This window comes from Panthera pardus, unplaced genomic scaffold, assembly GCF_024362965.1.
Source record: "Panthera pardus isolate Hobbes unplaced genomic scaffold, ASM2436296v1 HiC_scaffold_21, whole genome shotgun sequence".
In the NCBI taxonomy this organism is placed as follows: Eukaryota; Metazoa; Chordata; class Mammalia; order Carnivora; family Felidae; genus Panthera; species Panthera pardus.
In genome coordinates this window covers 46,266,591-46,279,340 of record NW_026526777.1, presented here as the reverse complement: position 1 = coordinate 46,279,340, position 12,750 = coordinate 46,266,591, and the positions used below count along the sequence as shown (strand labels likewise).

At 41.3% G+C, this 12,750-nt stretch overlaps 1 protein-coding gene across 3 annotated transcripts in view; it reads right to left on the bottom strand.

The window, feature by feature from the left end:
* Positions 1 to 12,750, bottom strand: part of HMCN1 (hemicentin 1) — a 495,740-nt gene that overhangs the window by 451,277 nt on the left and 31,713 nt on the right. For 2 of the 3 annotated variants that reach the window (XM_019426820.2, XM_019426835.2), the window contains exon 1: positions 10,548 to 11,270. In XM_019426820.2, the coding sequence (XP_019282365.2) occupies positions 10,548 to 10,815 (268 nt within the window). In that variant the 5' untranslated portion in view covers positions 10,816 to 11,270. Of the gene's footprint in view, positions 1 to 10,547; positions 11,271 to 12,750 lie in introns of those variants that run through there. The other variant, XM_053909192.1, reaches the window with a different exon arrangement.

Here is a 12,750-nt window from a genome sequence, read left to right as displayed (position 1 = left end):
CCCTCCCCTTCTCATGCTCTCTCTCTCTCTCTCTCAAAAATAAATAAGGATTCAAAAAAATTTTTTTAAAGATATGTAAACAACCAAAGTATCCATCAGTGGATGAGTAGATAAAGAAAACGTGGTGTATCTATAATGAAATATTATTCAGCCATAAGAAAGAAGGAAATCTTGACAGTTGTGACAACATGGATAAATCCAGAGGGTATAATGCTGAGTGAAACCAGTCAGACGTATAAAGACAAATACCATAAGATCTCTCTTATCTGTGGAATCTAAAAACAAAACGAAGTTCACAGATACAGAAAACAGACTGGTGGTTGCCAAACAGAGGTTGGGGAGGGTGTCAAATAGGTGAAGGGGTCAAAAAGTAACAAACTTCCAATAATAAAATAAGTCAGTCATGAGGATATAGTGTACAGAATGGTGACTGCAGTAAACACTATTGCATATTTAAAAGTTGCTAAGAGAGTAAATCTTAAAAGTTCGCATCACAAGACAAAAATGTTTATAACTATGTATGGTGACAGATGTTAACTAGTCTTATTATGGTGATAATTTCACAAGATACGAATAATGAATCATTATGCGGTGCATCTGAAGTTAACATAATGTTATATGTCAATTATACCTCAATTAAAAAAAGAACTGGGTTGCACCATGCCTAAGCTGTTTCTGTGGCTCTCATTTTCATCGTTGACCCCCCCATACTTTTGGTTGGTATTTTATTTTAGGCAGGTTAAGGTATAAGGAGCTTATTATATTCAAGGCTATCAGCCTGAGAGGCCTGAGAGTAATGGTATCTCTTAAAGCTAACTTTACATATATTTTCTCTTCCACTGAATGCCAATTTCATGTTTTAACCTAAGCAGGGAATCCTATTTCCTTTCTCTCCATGTTCTTAGGGCCAAGTCCAGTCCACTGGACTTTCTTAATAGCTCACAAATCTATAACCTTCTTCCTATACCCAAGTTACCTCAATATCTCCCCCCTGAATTACTGTGATGGATCATCCCAGCTCTCAGGACTGCCTTGCTCCAATCCATCCAAGAGATTGAGATCTAAAATGAAAACCCAATTATGTCACTCCTCACATATAATCCTTCTAGGCTCCTGATAGCTTCCAGGATGAAATCCAAACTCCTTAATATTTTGATTAAACTGCTTTTACTCCTTACTTTGTTCAAGTTTCAGCCCAGACTACACTTCCAGAAACTCTTCGGGGACCATCACCTTTTGAATTGTGTATCAGGGTCACTGCTCTGGGCTCACACAGCTCCTTGTGCTTCTTTCTACTATAAAATGTAGCTAATGTTGGTATTAGATATTGGTATATAATGTTGCTGTTTCTCTTGCTCTTCTCTCCATAGACTGTTAACTTCTTGTAAGCTATGCCTCGTTATTTTTTAATCAAAAGCACCTACCACAATCCTTGACAAATAGTAAGAAGCCTATTATTGACTGATGAATGAGTGAATAAATGAATCAATGAATATGATGGCTTATCTTTGGATTTTTTAATTCTCTTGCTGGTTTCCCAATTATGAAGCAGTGGTTAAGGGCTCAAGGGGCCAATGAAGCGAAAAATACATGTTTCTCAAACATTGTTATTAGAATAGGACTAGATTTGAGCTTATTTGAATTGTCCTTTGCCCATACAGTAAGAACCACACTATCAAGTACATTTTTTTTCTATTTTATTTTTTTAGTCTTATTGTATAAATGTTCTACTATTTTTTTCATCACCAGCTTCACTCTAGCACCTATTCAATCTTTATAGACAAATATGAGCTATTCAATAATCAAGAGCAACCCCATTGATTCTACACCGCTTGTAAAGGACTTTCATGTATATTGTCTTACTTAACCATAACATTACTCAAGTAGGGAAAGCTGATTTTTCATTACACTTTACACTTGGCATAAGTCTATTTTTAAATTTTTCCTATTCTCCATAGATATGGGAATCCTCACAGAAATTTACCAGAAAAAAAGATAAAACCAGGGTTGAGAATCCCTGTAGACTTGTGAAAGCCAACTATAATGTGGATCTTTTGTTTACAGTGCTACTTAAAAATTAATTTATTTGTTGTCACACTCTTTTGGCCAGTTTAGATAAAAATTAAAGGTAGTTCAGCTGTGACATTCCAGACTGCGTAGAAATCCACCCTTTCTGAAATTCACCTGCTATACAAACATTCAATGACTATCTAAGACTCAGACATTACCTGGATCATAATGATATTTCCAAATCATACTCAATCTTAGACGGGACATATGCATCACCAAAAAGGCTTAATTAATAACTTATTATGTTGTTTAGCTTTGTTCTCCTGATTGGTAGGATTTAAAAAGCAAAGTCACAGACATGAAAGGCAAAATTAAAATACCCAGAGAAGTCACTGGTTCTTGTTCCCAGCATTCATTCCATGAAACACTTCCTGTCTACTGTGTTCCAGGCCTGTGAGATTAACAGAGCAGTCCCTGTTAATGTCTAGTCAGAGAGAAAGATAGGTGAGCAGAATTATAAAGACCACTGGGAGGGCTGCCTGGGTGATTAAGTTGGTTAAGCATCCGACTCTCGATTTCAGCTCAGGTCATGATCTCACGGTCGTAAGATCTCATGAGATCTCATGATCTCATGGTTCATGGGTTCAAGCCCTGTGTCGGGCTCTGCACTAATAGCGCAGAGCTGCTCAGAAGTCTCTCTCTCTTCTCTCTCTGCCCCTCCCCCGCTCCCTCTCTCTCTCTCTCTCTCTCTCAAAATAAATAAATATTTTTTTAAAAAAAGACCGCTGAGAATGGTTATTATTTGTTTGACCAGAGACAAACCATAAGCAAAACCAAATTCTGATTTTCCAACAATCAATTAGAAGGCTGCTCCTCAACTTAACAGCAACAACAAAAACAAAAAAAGCTCACCATTCTGTGGAAGTCAGAGAAGATATGGTTAAATAGAAACATCCCTGGGGCATCAGTCTGGCTCAGTCAGTTAAGCATCAGACTCTTGATTTCCGCTCAGGTCATGATCTCATGGGCATGAGATCGAGCCCCAAGTCAAGCCCTACATCAGGGCTCAGTACAGAGCATGGAGACTGCTGGGATTCTCTCTCTCTCTGCCCCTCCCCTTGTGCTCTCTCTTAAAATAAACTGATTTTTTAAAAAGAAATATCCCTAACATATTTAACATATTTATCAAAATTTGGTCCTTACACTTTGAGAGAAAGTTTTCATTGTCCATAAAAAAAAAAAAAACCTCTACATATTCTCAGAAAACATCCAGTGACAAAGTATCCACTCTCCCAGGTTAAAATATTCTATTATCCTAGGAAACAAAGTTATCATTGTCCACCCAAAATCTCTCATTCTTTAATGTTAGTTCATCGCCTTTGGTTGGATTTCTCTCGGGACTTTGAAGACCAATCCTTTTCCTCATGAAAACCCTTCTTCCTGTTGAATATGCTAGAAGCAAAAAGAGACTGATAGCTTTGTAACTCTTTTTCTGACACATATTAAAACCCAAACATTTCAATTTGAAGTCTGGTTCATATAAATTTGTAAAGGTTTTCGAAGTCTAAATGTGCAATATTTTCCTTGTAAAAATCTTTCCATTCTTGATGACTTCAGGTGATTTTTCTATTGCTGAGAAAAATTTTCTAAGAGAATCTTTTCATAAAAGTCCTAGAGTGCTTTCTTAACACCGTGTAAGTCCTGCAGAAAGAATCATACAAAGTCACTGAGGGCTCCCAGGTTTTATTACAATGAAATTCTTCAAGTGCAGAGATGTGTAATGCTGATATGTCTACCAATGGATCAAGTCCTTGCTACTTTGAATCTCTTTCCAGTCACTTATCTTTCACTATATTATAGTCATTAAAATCACAAACTGGTAATTACATCGCAAGGCACTAATTTTATAGGTAGAGAAAAAGAAGTCTGGCAAAGTTAAATAATTTGCTCGAATGACAGAATAAGGAAAAGAACACAAATCTTCTGTTCCAAGTTGGATGTTCTTCCTAATACATTGAATTTGCACTTTGTAAAATACTGGTTGAATCATTTATCAAAACTAATTTGAATTTTAGCTTCATGAACAAAGCAACCATTCCAGTAGTTGGAAACGACAATATAATTCCAAAGGTTTCCAATTATGTTTCTCCCATTCTCTTTTGAATTCTCTCCAAACAGGCTTTCACTCCCATCGCTACACTCCACTATGGTTGTTGAGTCACCAATGACACTCACATCCCTAAATTGACTAGCCAATTCTCGGTCCTCCTCTTAATTAACCAATTAGTGCTTCTTCCTGAAAACACTTTCCTCTCTTGACTTCTAGTTGAATATACTCTTCTCTTCCCTCTCTGACTTCAATTTCTCAGGCTACTTTGCTGGATTATCCTCACCTCTCTGACTGCTAACGACTGATGGCCCAGGCCTGTGTCCTCAGACCCTTGCTATTCTTCAAGTAACTGGTCCCTTAGGGACTCATTGAGACTCACAACCCTAACTACCGTCTCTATGTATACCTTTGGATCCCAAATTTTTATCTCTGACCAAGGCCTCCTGCCTTGAACCTTAATTTCATACATCCAACTGCCTTCTTAATATCCCCACTTGGGTACCAAAAAACGTCTCAAACTTAACCATATCAAAAAATAAAAGCCTCATTCTTCCAAACTCCCAAACCTGCGTCTTGCTCATTCTTCTCCATAAATGGCTATCTTATGCTTCCATTCACTCAAGACAAATCCTCAGCATCTGCTTTCTCTTCTTTCCTCACATATCATTAAATCCTTTTGATCTCATCTTCAAAATAGAATCCAACTCTCTTTCCAAACATCCACGGCTACCAACTTCACCCAAGATATACCACCCTTTTGTGCCCAAATGATACAATGGTCTCCTGTCCTCCTGTTTCTGCCCTTGCTTTACTTTAGAGTATTTTCAAACAATAGTCAGAATGATTATGTGGATGCGTAAGTCAGATCATGTCACTACTCCGCTCAAAACCCTAAAATGGCTCCACGTCTCATTTAGAGAAAAGCCAAAGTCACGGTGGCCTATGAGCCCTTTCATGATGTAGCCCATCGACTTTCTAATCTCACCTCATAACTGCTCCCTCTCCCCCAGTGTGTTTTGGTCTTTTCAAGTTTCCTTGGACATGTCAGGATGCTCTTGCATGTTCAAGAACATTTCATGTATTGTTCCTCTGCCTGTAAAAGCCTTTCCTCAGACATTCTCATTACTCCCTCCCTCATCTCCTTCAGGTCTTTGTTCAACTGTGACCTCTTCAATTGGGAGCTTCCCTGACCACCATATTTTAAATGTCAACACACTCAACACACTTCAGACTCCTCATCCTCTTTTTCTGCTTTTTATTTTCTCCAGACCAATCAGAGCCAACAAACACACCATATGTATTTTAATGATTTTCTTTATTGCCCCTGCCTCCCTGGTAGAATGTAAGCTCTATTAGTGCAGAAGCTTTTGTCGGTTTTGTTCCCTGTTGTAGGCCCAGTGTCTGAAGCAACGCTTGAAACAGAATAGGTGAGTGAATGAATGAATGAATGAATGTAGACAGGTAAAATATATCCTGGGGAAAAAACCAGAGACATGGTGAAGAGAATTCTTCTTTATATAAAGTGACTCATTAAAATACACTGCCCTATTCTCTTTCCTCTGTCTCTGGTACCTGTCTTACAGACAGGGGAATTGGAAGACTGAGTGATAAAAGGAGCTGTAGTTAAGGGAAGACCATCAGCTCTCCTCAAAGTTGTGTTCTGAGAAGACAGAAATACATTTTGAGTATTGTAAAAAGCACAGTAAAAACTAATATGTAAGAATCAACAAGTTCAATAATGAACTGGTGTTGGTGAGGATGTGAAGGAATTAGAACCTTCAATACTGCTGGTGGGAATGTAAAATGGTACAAATGCTTTGGAAAACAGTCTGGCAGTTCCTCAAACAATTAAACATAGAGTTATTGTGACCCAGCAATTCCACTCCTAGGTACCTACCCAAAAGAAATGAAAATATACATTCTTTGGTGTTGTGAGCACCCAATTTCGATGTGGGAATGAGGGGTTTCCTCATATCACAACAAGCTATTCTCAGATACCACCAGATTCCACAGGTGAAGGGTTCAGTTCTACAAGACTGCCCACCCCCACTGCCACCCTCTGCAGAGACCAGCTGCACATCCAGTTGTTACCTGTACTTCCAACCAACTGGCTATAAATCAGAGGTCCCCACGACCCCCTCCTTAAGTTCGATTCATTTGCCAGAGTGACTCAAAAAACTCAGGAAACCCACTTACTCACTAGATTACTATTTTTTATAAAAGCCTATAACTTAGGGACGGCCAGATGCATAGCGTATGCAGAAAGGGTTGCAAAGCCCCCATGCCCCCTTTGAGCATGCCATTTTCCCAAAATTTCCAGCCCGAAAGCAATACAAACCCTGTCCTCATATGTGTTTTCAGAGGCTTCATTACATAGGCCTAACTGATTAAATCTTTGGCCACTGGCCACCGGCAGTTGATCCAACCCCCAACCCCCTCCCCTTCCCAGAAAGAAGTCAGGAATGGGACTGAAAGTTCCAACCCTTTAATCATACGGTTGAATCTCCTGGAAACCAGCCTCCATCCTTAGGTGGGATCCAAAAGTCACTCCATTAACATAACAAAACACAATTTTATAGTTCTCATCACTTAGGATACTATAAGGGTTTCAGGAGCTCTAAGTAAGAAATGGGAATGAAGCCCCAACATATATTTCTTATATAAATTATAACATCGCATACATCCACCCAGAAACTTGTACATAAATGTTTACAGAAGCATTATTCATAATAGCCGAAACCCTAAATATCCATTAGGGATTAACAGTTAAACAAAATGTGGTATATCCACACATTGAATATTACTTAGCCATTAAAAGGAATAAAGTACTGACACATGCTATAACATGGATGAACCTTGTAAACATGCTAAAGTGAAAGAAGCCAGTCAAAAAAGACCACATATTATATGACTGCATTCAGATGAAAGGCCAGGGCAAGAAATCAATGGACAGAAAGGAAATTAGTGCTTGCTTCGCCCTGGGAGGAGGATGGTAAGGGAGCTAAGGGACTGATAAGTAAAAGGCACAGGGTTTCTCTTGGAGGTGATGAAGATGTTCCAAAACTGACTGTGGTGATGGTTGCATGTACCTGTGAATATACTAAAAACCACTCACTGAATTATACATTTAAATTTTTTTTTTTTTTTTTTTTAGCATTTACTCATTTTTGAGAGTGAGAGAGACAGAGCATGAGCGGGGGAGGGGCAGAGAGAGAGGGAGACACAGAATCAGAAACAGGCTCCAGGCTCTGAGCTGTCAGCCCAGAGCCCGACGCAGGGCTCAAACTCACAGACTGCGAGATCATGACCTGAGCTGAAGTCGGATGATCAACCGACTGAGCCACCCAGGCACCCCACTGAATTATACATTTTAAATGAATAATTATATGGCAAGGGAATTATATCTCAATAAAGCTGTCAGAAATTAATACATTAAATGTAATCACAGAAGTGAAAAGCCCATCTTAGGCACAGTTAGCCTCACAAGATTGGCTTGGCTTTTCATGGTCCTCGTCCTCTCTGGTACTTCCTCCAACCATGGGTGGATTTTTGGTTCTTCAACACCAGCTTCCCTATGCACACATTTTCTGAAGGATTTTATCACCTCCTTGTTAACTTGTTAGACTTCCACCTCATGTATGTCTGTGTATTCTACATATTTTAATTTTTTTTTAATTTTTTAAAATGTTTTTTGTTTTTGAGAGAGAGAGAGAGAGACAGAGTACGAGTGGGGAAGGGGCAGAGAGAGAGGGATTCACAGAATCCAAAACAGACTCCAGGTTCTGAGCTGTCAGCACAGAGCCCAACGCAGGGCTTGAACTCACGAACCATGAGATCATGACCTGAGCCGAAGTCAGACACTTAACCAACTGAGCCACCCAGGTGCCCCCTAATGCAGAAGTCCAAAGCAATCATGTGAAAAGGCCTAAGGGTTTTTGTCAAATGCCTCAGAGTGTATCTCAGATCCTGTCCATTATTTCATCTGGCTACATGAGACAGCAGATGTCAAAGGGTTTTGAAAAGCTGTCGGTGGTCAAAGTTATAATTATTTATATTAAATTCCACACATTATTTCTCTCCCTGTCAGTTGTAGCACCCAATCATAGGAATATGTGTTAGGAGCTATGAAAACAACCACATGTAAAACAGACAGCCATAAAATGTCATAGTCAGAAGCGAACTTAGAGATGCTCAAATCTAAAAGAAAAAAGGAGAAGAAGAAACCCTAAAAAAAAAAAAAAAGAGAGATGTTCAAACTCAATTCTCTCATTTTATAGATGAGGAAATAGGTAAACTGACTTTTCTAATGTCACAGACTGAAACAGCCAATCCCCATTCAAGGCCCCTTCTGTCATCCCACACTGATCAATCAAAAGTATAAGAGAATCAAAAACTCTTAATAACTATACACAACATACACACACACACACACACACTACACAAATGTCACACAAAGATAATATTATAATTCAGTAAAGTGAATTAGCAAACTAAATTAAAGGTTATTAGTATGTTTTAACTTCTATCTCCCTCTTTATCTTCAGAAATACTTTCAATAGTCTTAGATAACATAAATACTTGGCCACTTCTACTTTGAATTACAATAAAATTAATAATTTTGCTGAATTACACATGCAATTAATTTTATGAACCAATGGAATCATTTTCTCATATTATTTCAAAAAAGCTCTACTTTACTAGTCATTTGTTATTAGCATGCCAAGTTTCCCCCACTTTGCAACGAGATTGCTAAACTATAGGAAAGTCAACCACAGCACCCTTTCCCATTTGGTAACAATTGGAAAGAGGCACACCAGAATACAATTTATTCCAATAATTTTTCATATCACATCAAAATATCATGACGATCCAGTTTCCATTTATGTCTTGAGGCAATTTGTGTATTGTTTGCAGCAACATCATCTCATAAGAGTCTTTTGGGGAAGAGGAAATTGTGATGTTAATTGGAGAAAACAATTTTGACTTTGTTTTTCAGCCAACTTCAGCTATATCCCCATAGAAGAAACATATTTAGGCTATTCCAAAACAACAAGTCTTGTGCTGCATCATAATTGGCATCTTGACATTTAATAAATTGAAACATAACACGAGGTGCCTTACTAAGACAGTAAAAGCAGTAAATGACCACTTAATTTTTTATTCAAATATAAAGAACATTTTGTGTTTCATCAAGGCAGAAATGTAGAAAAACCTACCCTACTCCTCCACATGTCCCAGGAAAGTAGGATAGGTTCTCATTTTCATCATTTGAAGGAAAAAAAAACAAAAAAAAAACAAAAAAAAAAAACCCAGAAAGTTCTATTTCCCTCTAAACTTCTCCCGGTGCCATTTTCTTTTAGACAGCTAAAACCTGCCCTCTTTAACACCTAGAGATAGTTTGAACTCATGTGCTTGTCAAAATGCACAAAGAAAGAATCTGAGATTCCCAATATGAACCTCCCATTGTGAAGAGGTTGTGTCAAGGTCTTCTGAGTGAAGAGAGAGACTTTCAAAGCAGGGAAAATGTGGGAGAACAGTGGGAGAGGACTTTTAAGAAACTGGGCAAGGACTTGCGCTAATGAAACTCAGGTGGATGTCAGACAGCAAGCCCCAGGGTTCCCCCTGCAATGCTACCCTCAGCAATGACAATGAGGGCTCCTCTGAGCCTCACAGAAAGGTGCCACTTTAAATAGAAACTGAAAAAAAAAAGTATATCGGATCATATTACCGTGGAGCAGCTGAAGCCCATGGCTTTAGGGGGAAAAATACAGTTATTTTGCTTCAGCTACCTTTAAAAGAGCACCGACAACCAAATCACATGCATTTCTACTGGATGAGGCAGGGACATGATGTTTATGCCCATCTGTGAACCTAAGTAATGAGGACTTGGTGCAAAGATGAATAGATTCAGTTAAGAAATGAATGGTTTCTCTCCTGTTTTCATCTCTTCAGTTCCACTAGCAAATTACTCACAAGCTTCCTTCTGTCTCACACAACAGGTTTTCCCCCTCTTGTGTGAGAGCTATCCTGAGCGTGCTCTCAACCAGGATGTTAGCTCTTAGGGTAATGCTGCTGGATACCCATGTCCAAATCTGCCTTCCTAATTAAGCATTCCTTAGCTCTAAAATTAAAAAGTCACTGAACTCCGATTTCGATGTCCTTGCTCAAGACCCTGGGTTCTGGTATTGACTGTAATTCCACACTTCCAGGTTTGGGGACCAGGGTACCAGCACCTACAAGACCTGAGTAGGGGTCAGGGAGCAAACCCAGATGCCAGAGAGTAATTCTTTGTTACAATGGTTTTCAGCTACACATTAAAAAAAAAAAAAAAAAAAGTTTTGAAACTTCCTAACACTTTAACGATTTCATAGCATAAGACATGTAATCATGAGAAACAACAAACACAAAGAATAAATATTCCCCTTACCTGGATCATGGAAAGGCACCAAAGCAAAGTTGAAAAGTGGTCTCTTAGGTCTTTTCAAAGACGTCTCCAAAATTTTGGAAGCCCCTTCGATAACCTGAACTAGATCATCATACATGGAACCAGTCACATCAAACACAAAAGCCAAGGTGGAGGCCCCCTCGGGAATTTCCTCAGCCCTGGTGTCTGCCTGGGGGCTTGCATCTTGAGCTAGGGAAGAATAAAGAAGAGCCAACAGGAATACGGTGTGGACGATGTCCCAGAAAATCATTGTCTGTTCTTTCCTTTTTTTTTTTTTTTTTTCCTTTTTTCCTGGGCGCCTAAGCACTGTGCTTAGCCTTCCTCAACAACACGCAGAGGGGTTCCTCTCAGAGTAACTCATTAGGCTCTCGAAAGCTCTCTGACCTAGCAAAACAGTGTGGAGGCGACAGTCCGATGCGGACCGGCACCAACCCCGAAGCCCTGCAGGGGCTGAGCGGGCGGAGATGCCGCAGCTTTTGTCTGGACGCAGCTTCCTCCGGGACGGCTAGGTGCCCGCGGGCCGCGCGCGGCGTGTAGCGGAGAGAGGGCAGCGCGCCCGGCCCATGCCCCGGGGGCCGCCCGAGCCCTACGGCGCCGCGCCCAGTCCCGCCGCCCTCGCCGCCGCCGCCGCCGCCGCGCCGCACTCCGCCGGGGCCAGCCACTCGGGCTCCCAACTTTCCACTGTGCGCCGCTCGCTCGGGAGCAAGGAGGGCAAGCCCGGAGCGGCCTCGCCTCCTGATTGGCCGGCGGCGGCCCCCCCCCCCTCCTTGGCGCTGGAGCCCCCCACCGCCCCACTCCCGGAGAGCGACTGCTCTCTCCGCCGACTGTAGGGTCAGTGCGGGACGGGGGAAGCTCTCCCAGGGTCGGCTCCGCTCCCGCCCGCGCTGCTCCTAACCTACGGGACCCCAGTGCAAACAATGGCTTTCAAGAATGTGTGGCAAAATCCCAAACTGAGGGGACGCCGCACTAACTAGCACAAAGGGAATTTTACTTTTCTACTGTGTGCAACGCGGCTGCAGAGTCTTCTTTCCTAATCTCCCCCTCCCCAGAAGCCAAGACGCCCCGGCCCAGCCTCCAGTCTCTCAGCCCCACGGCTCAGCCCAGCCAGGAGGGGGAGCTGGAAACGTCTCTCCCGGCAGCAGCCTCACTGTCACTCTTTGATCTCCTCAGGGACTGCGGAGGGAGGGAGGGGAGAGCTGGATGGGCCAGACGCGGGAGGAAAAGGAAAGGGGCTTTTTGAGGGAAATGAGAGACACAGCAGGAACTGGGGAGCCACCGACTGTAGTTAGGAAAGGCAGGAGAAGGGAAGAAAGCTGGATGTGAAGACGGGATGGAAGTTCAGGGGAGTGGATGAGGAGAGAGAAAGGCTGCATACTGAAGAGAAAACTGATTTTTAAAGTTTCATCAGCAAGGGTCATGCTCCTGAGCAGTCTGAATCCTCTCCTTCGCACGGTGAGGCCGAATAATATCCCCATTTCACATTTCCTCCCATAGAACAACCAGGTGCCAAGTCTTAGCCAAAGATGCATTACAAAGGTGTTCCCCCTCCATGGCATTTTCTTGCTGATAAGTAAGGAAACCTCGCCCTGGAAAACATTACAAAGGCTTTCCGTGTTGTAATTGTTATATACATTTTAGAACTAATAACAGAGATAAGAAGGTAGACAAAGAAAATCAACCATAAGCTAGGGATTCCTTTCTTCATTTTAATGAAAACGTGCTTCCCTTGTGGAAAAGGAGTTGTTTGGATCCTGACATTCTAAAGAGGGGCAAACGTGCATCTTGATCGTCGTTGGTTTGTGCATTAGACCACCCATCTCACCCAGAGGCCGCCTGAGGAAGAGCCAGCTCTCACCAGTATTTTGCAGTCTGCAACTGTCTTCTTTTTTAGACCCAACAGCAGTGGGACGTGAGTTTATGATACCTATAAGTCATGTCACTTCAAGGAAGCAGACAGGCCATTTGGGCTGAGTGGGAATATGAGAGGAGATGGGGAAAGTACTTCCTTTCCAAGTAGTATTTACAGAATGCTATTTGAGTAGCCTCCTCCTTTGTTTATTTAAAAAGGATTGCATTATAAGTCCTAGAGTTTTCACTGAGAGCTGAGCTGTTCCAGGTGTTCAAGGAAGGTCATAGAGCCTGTGATTAAGAGTTCTGGGTCAGATACCCTGGGTTAAAAGCCCAG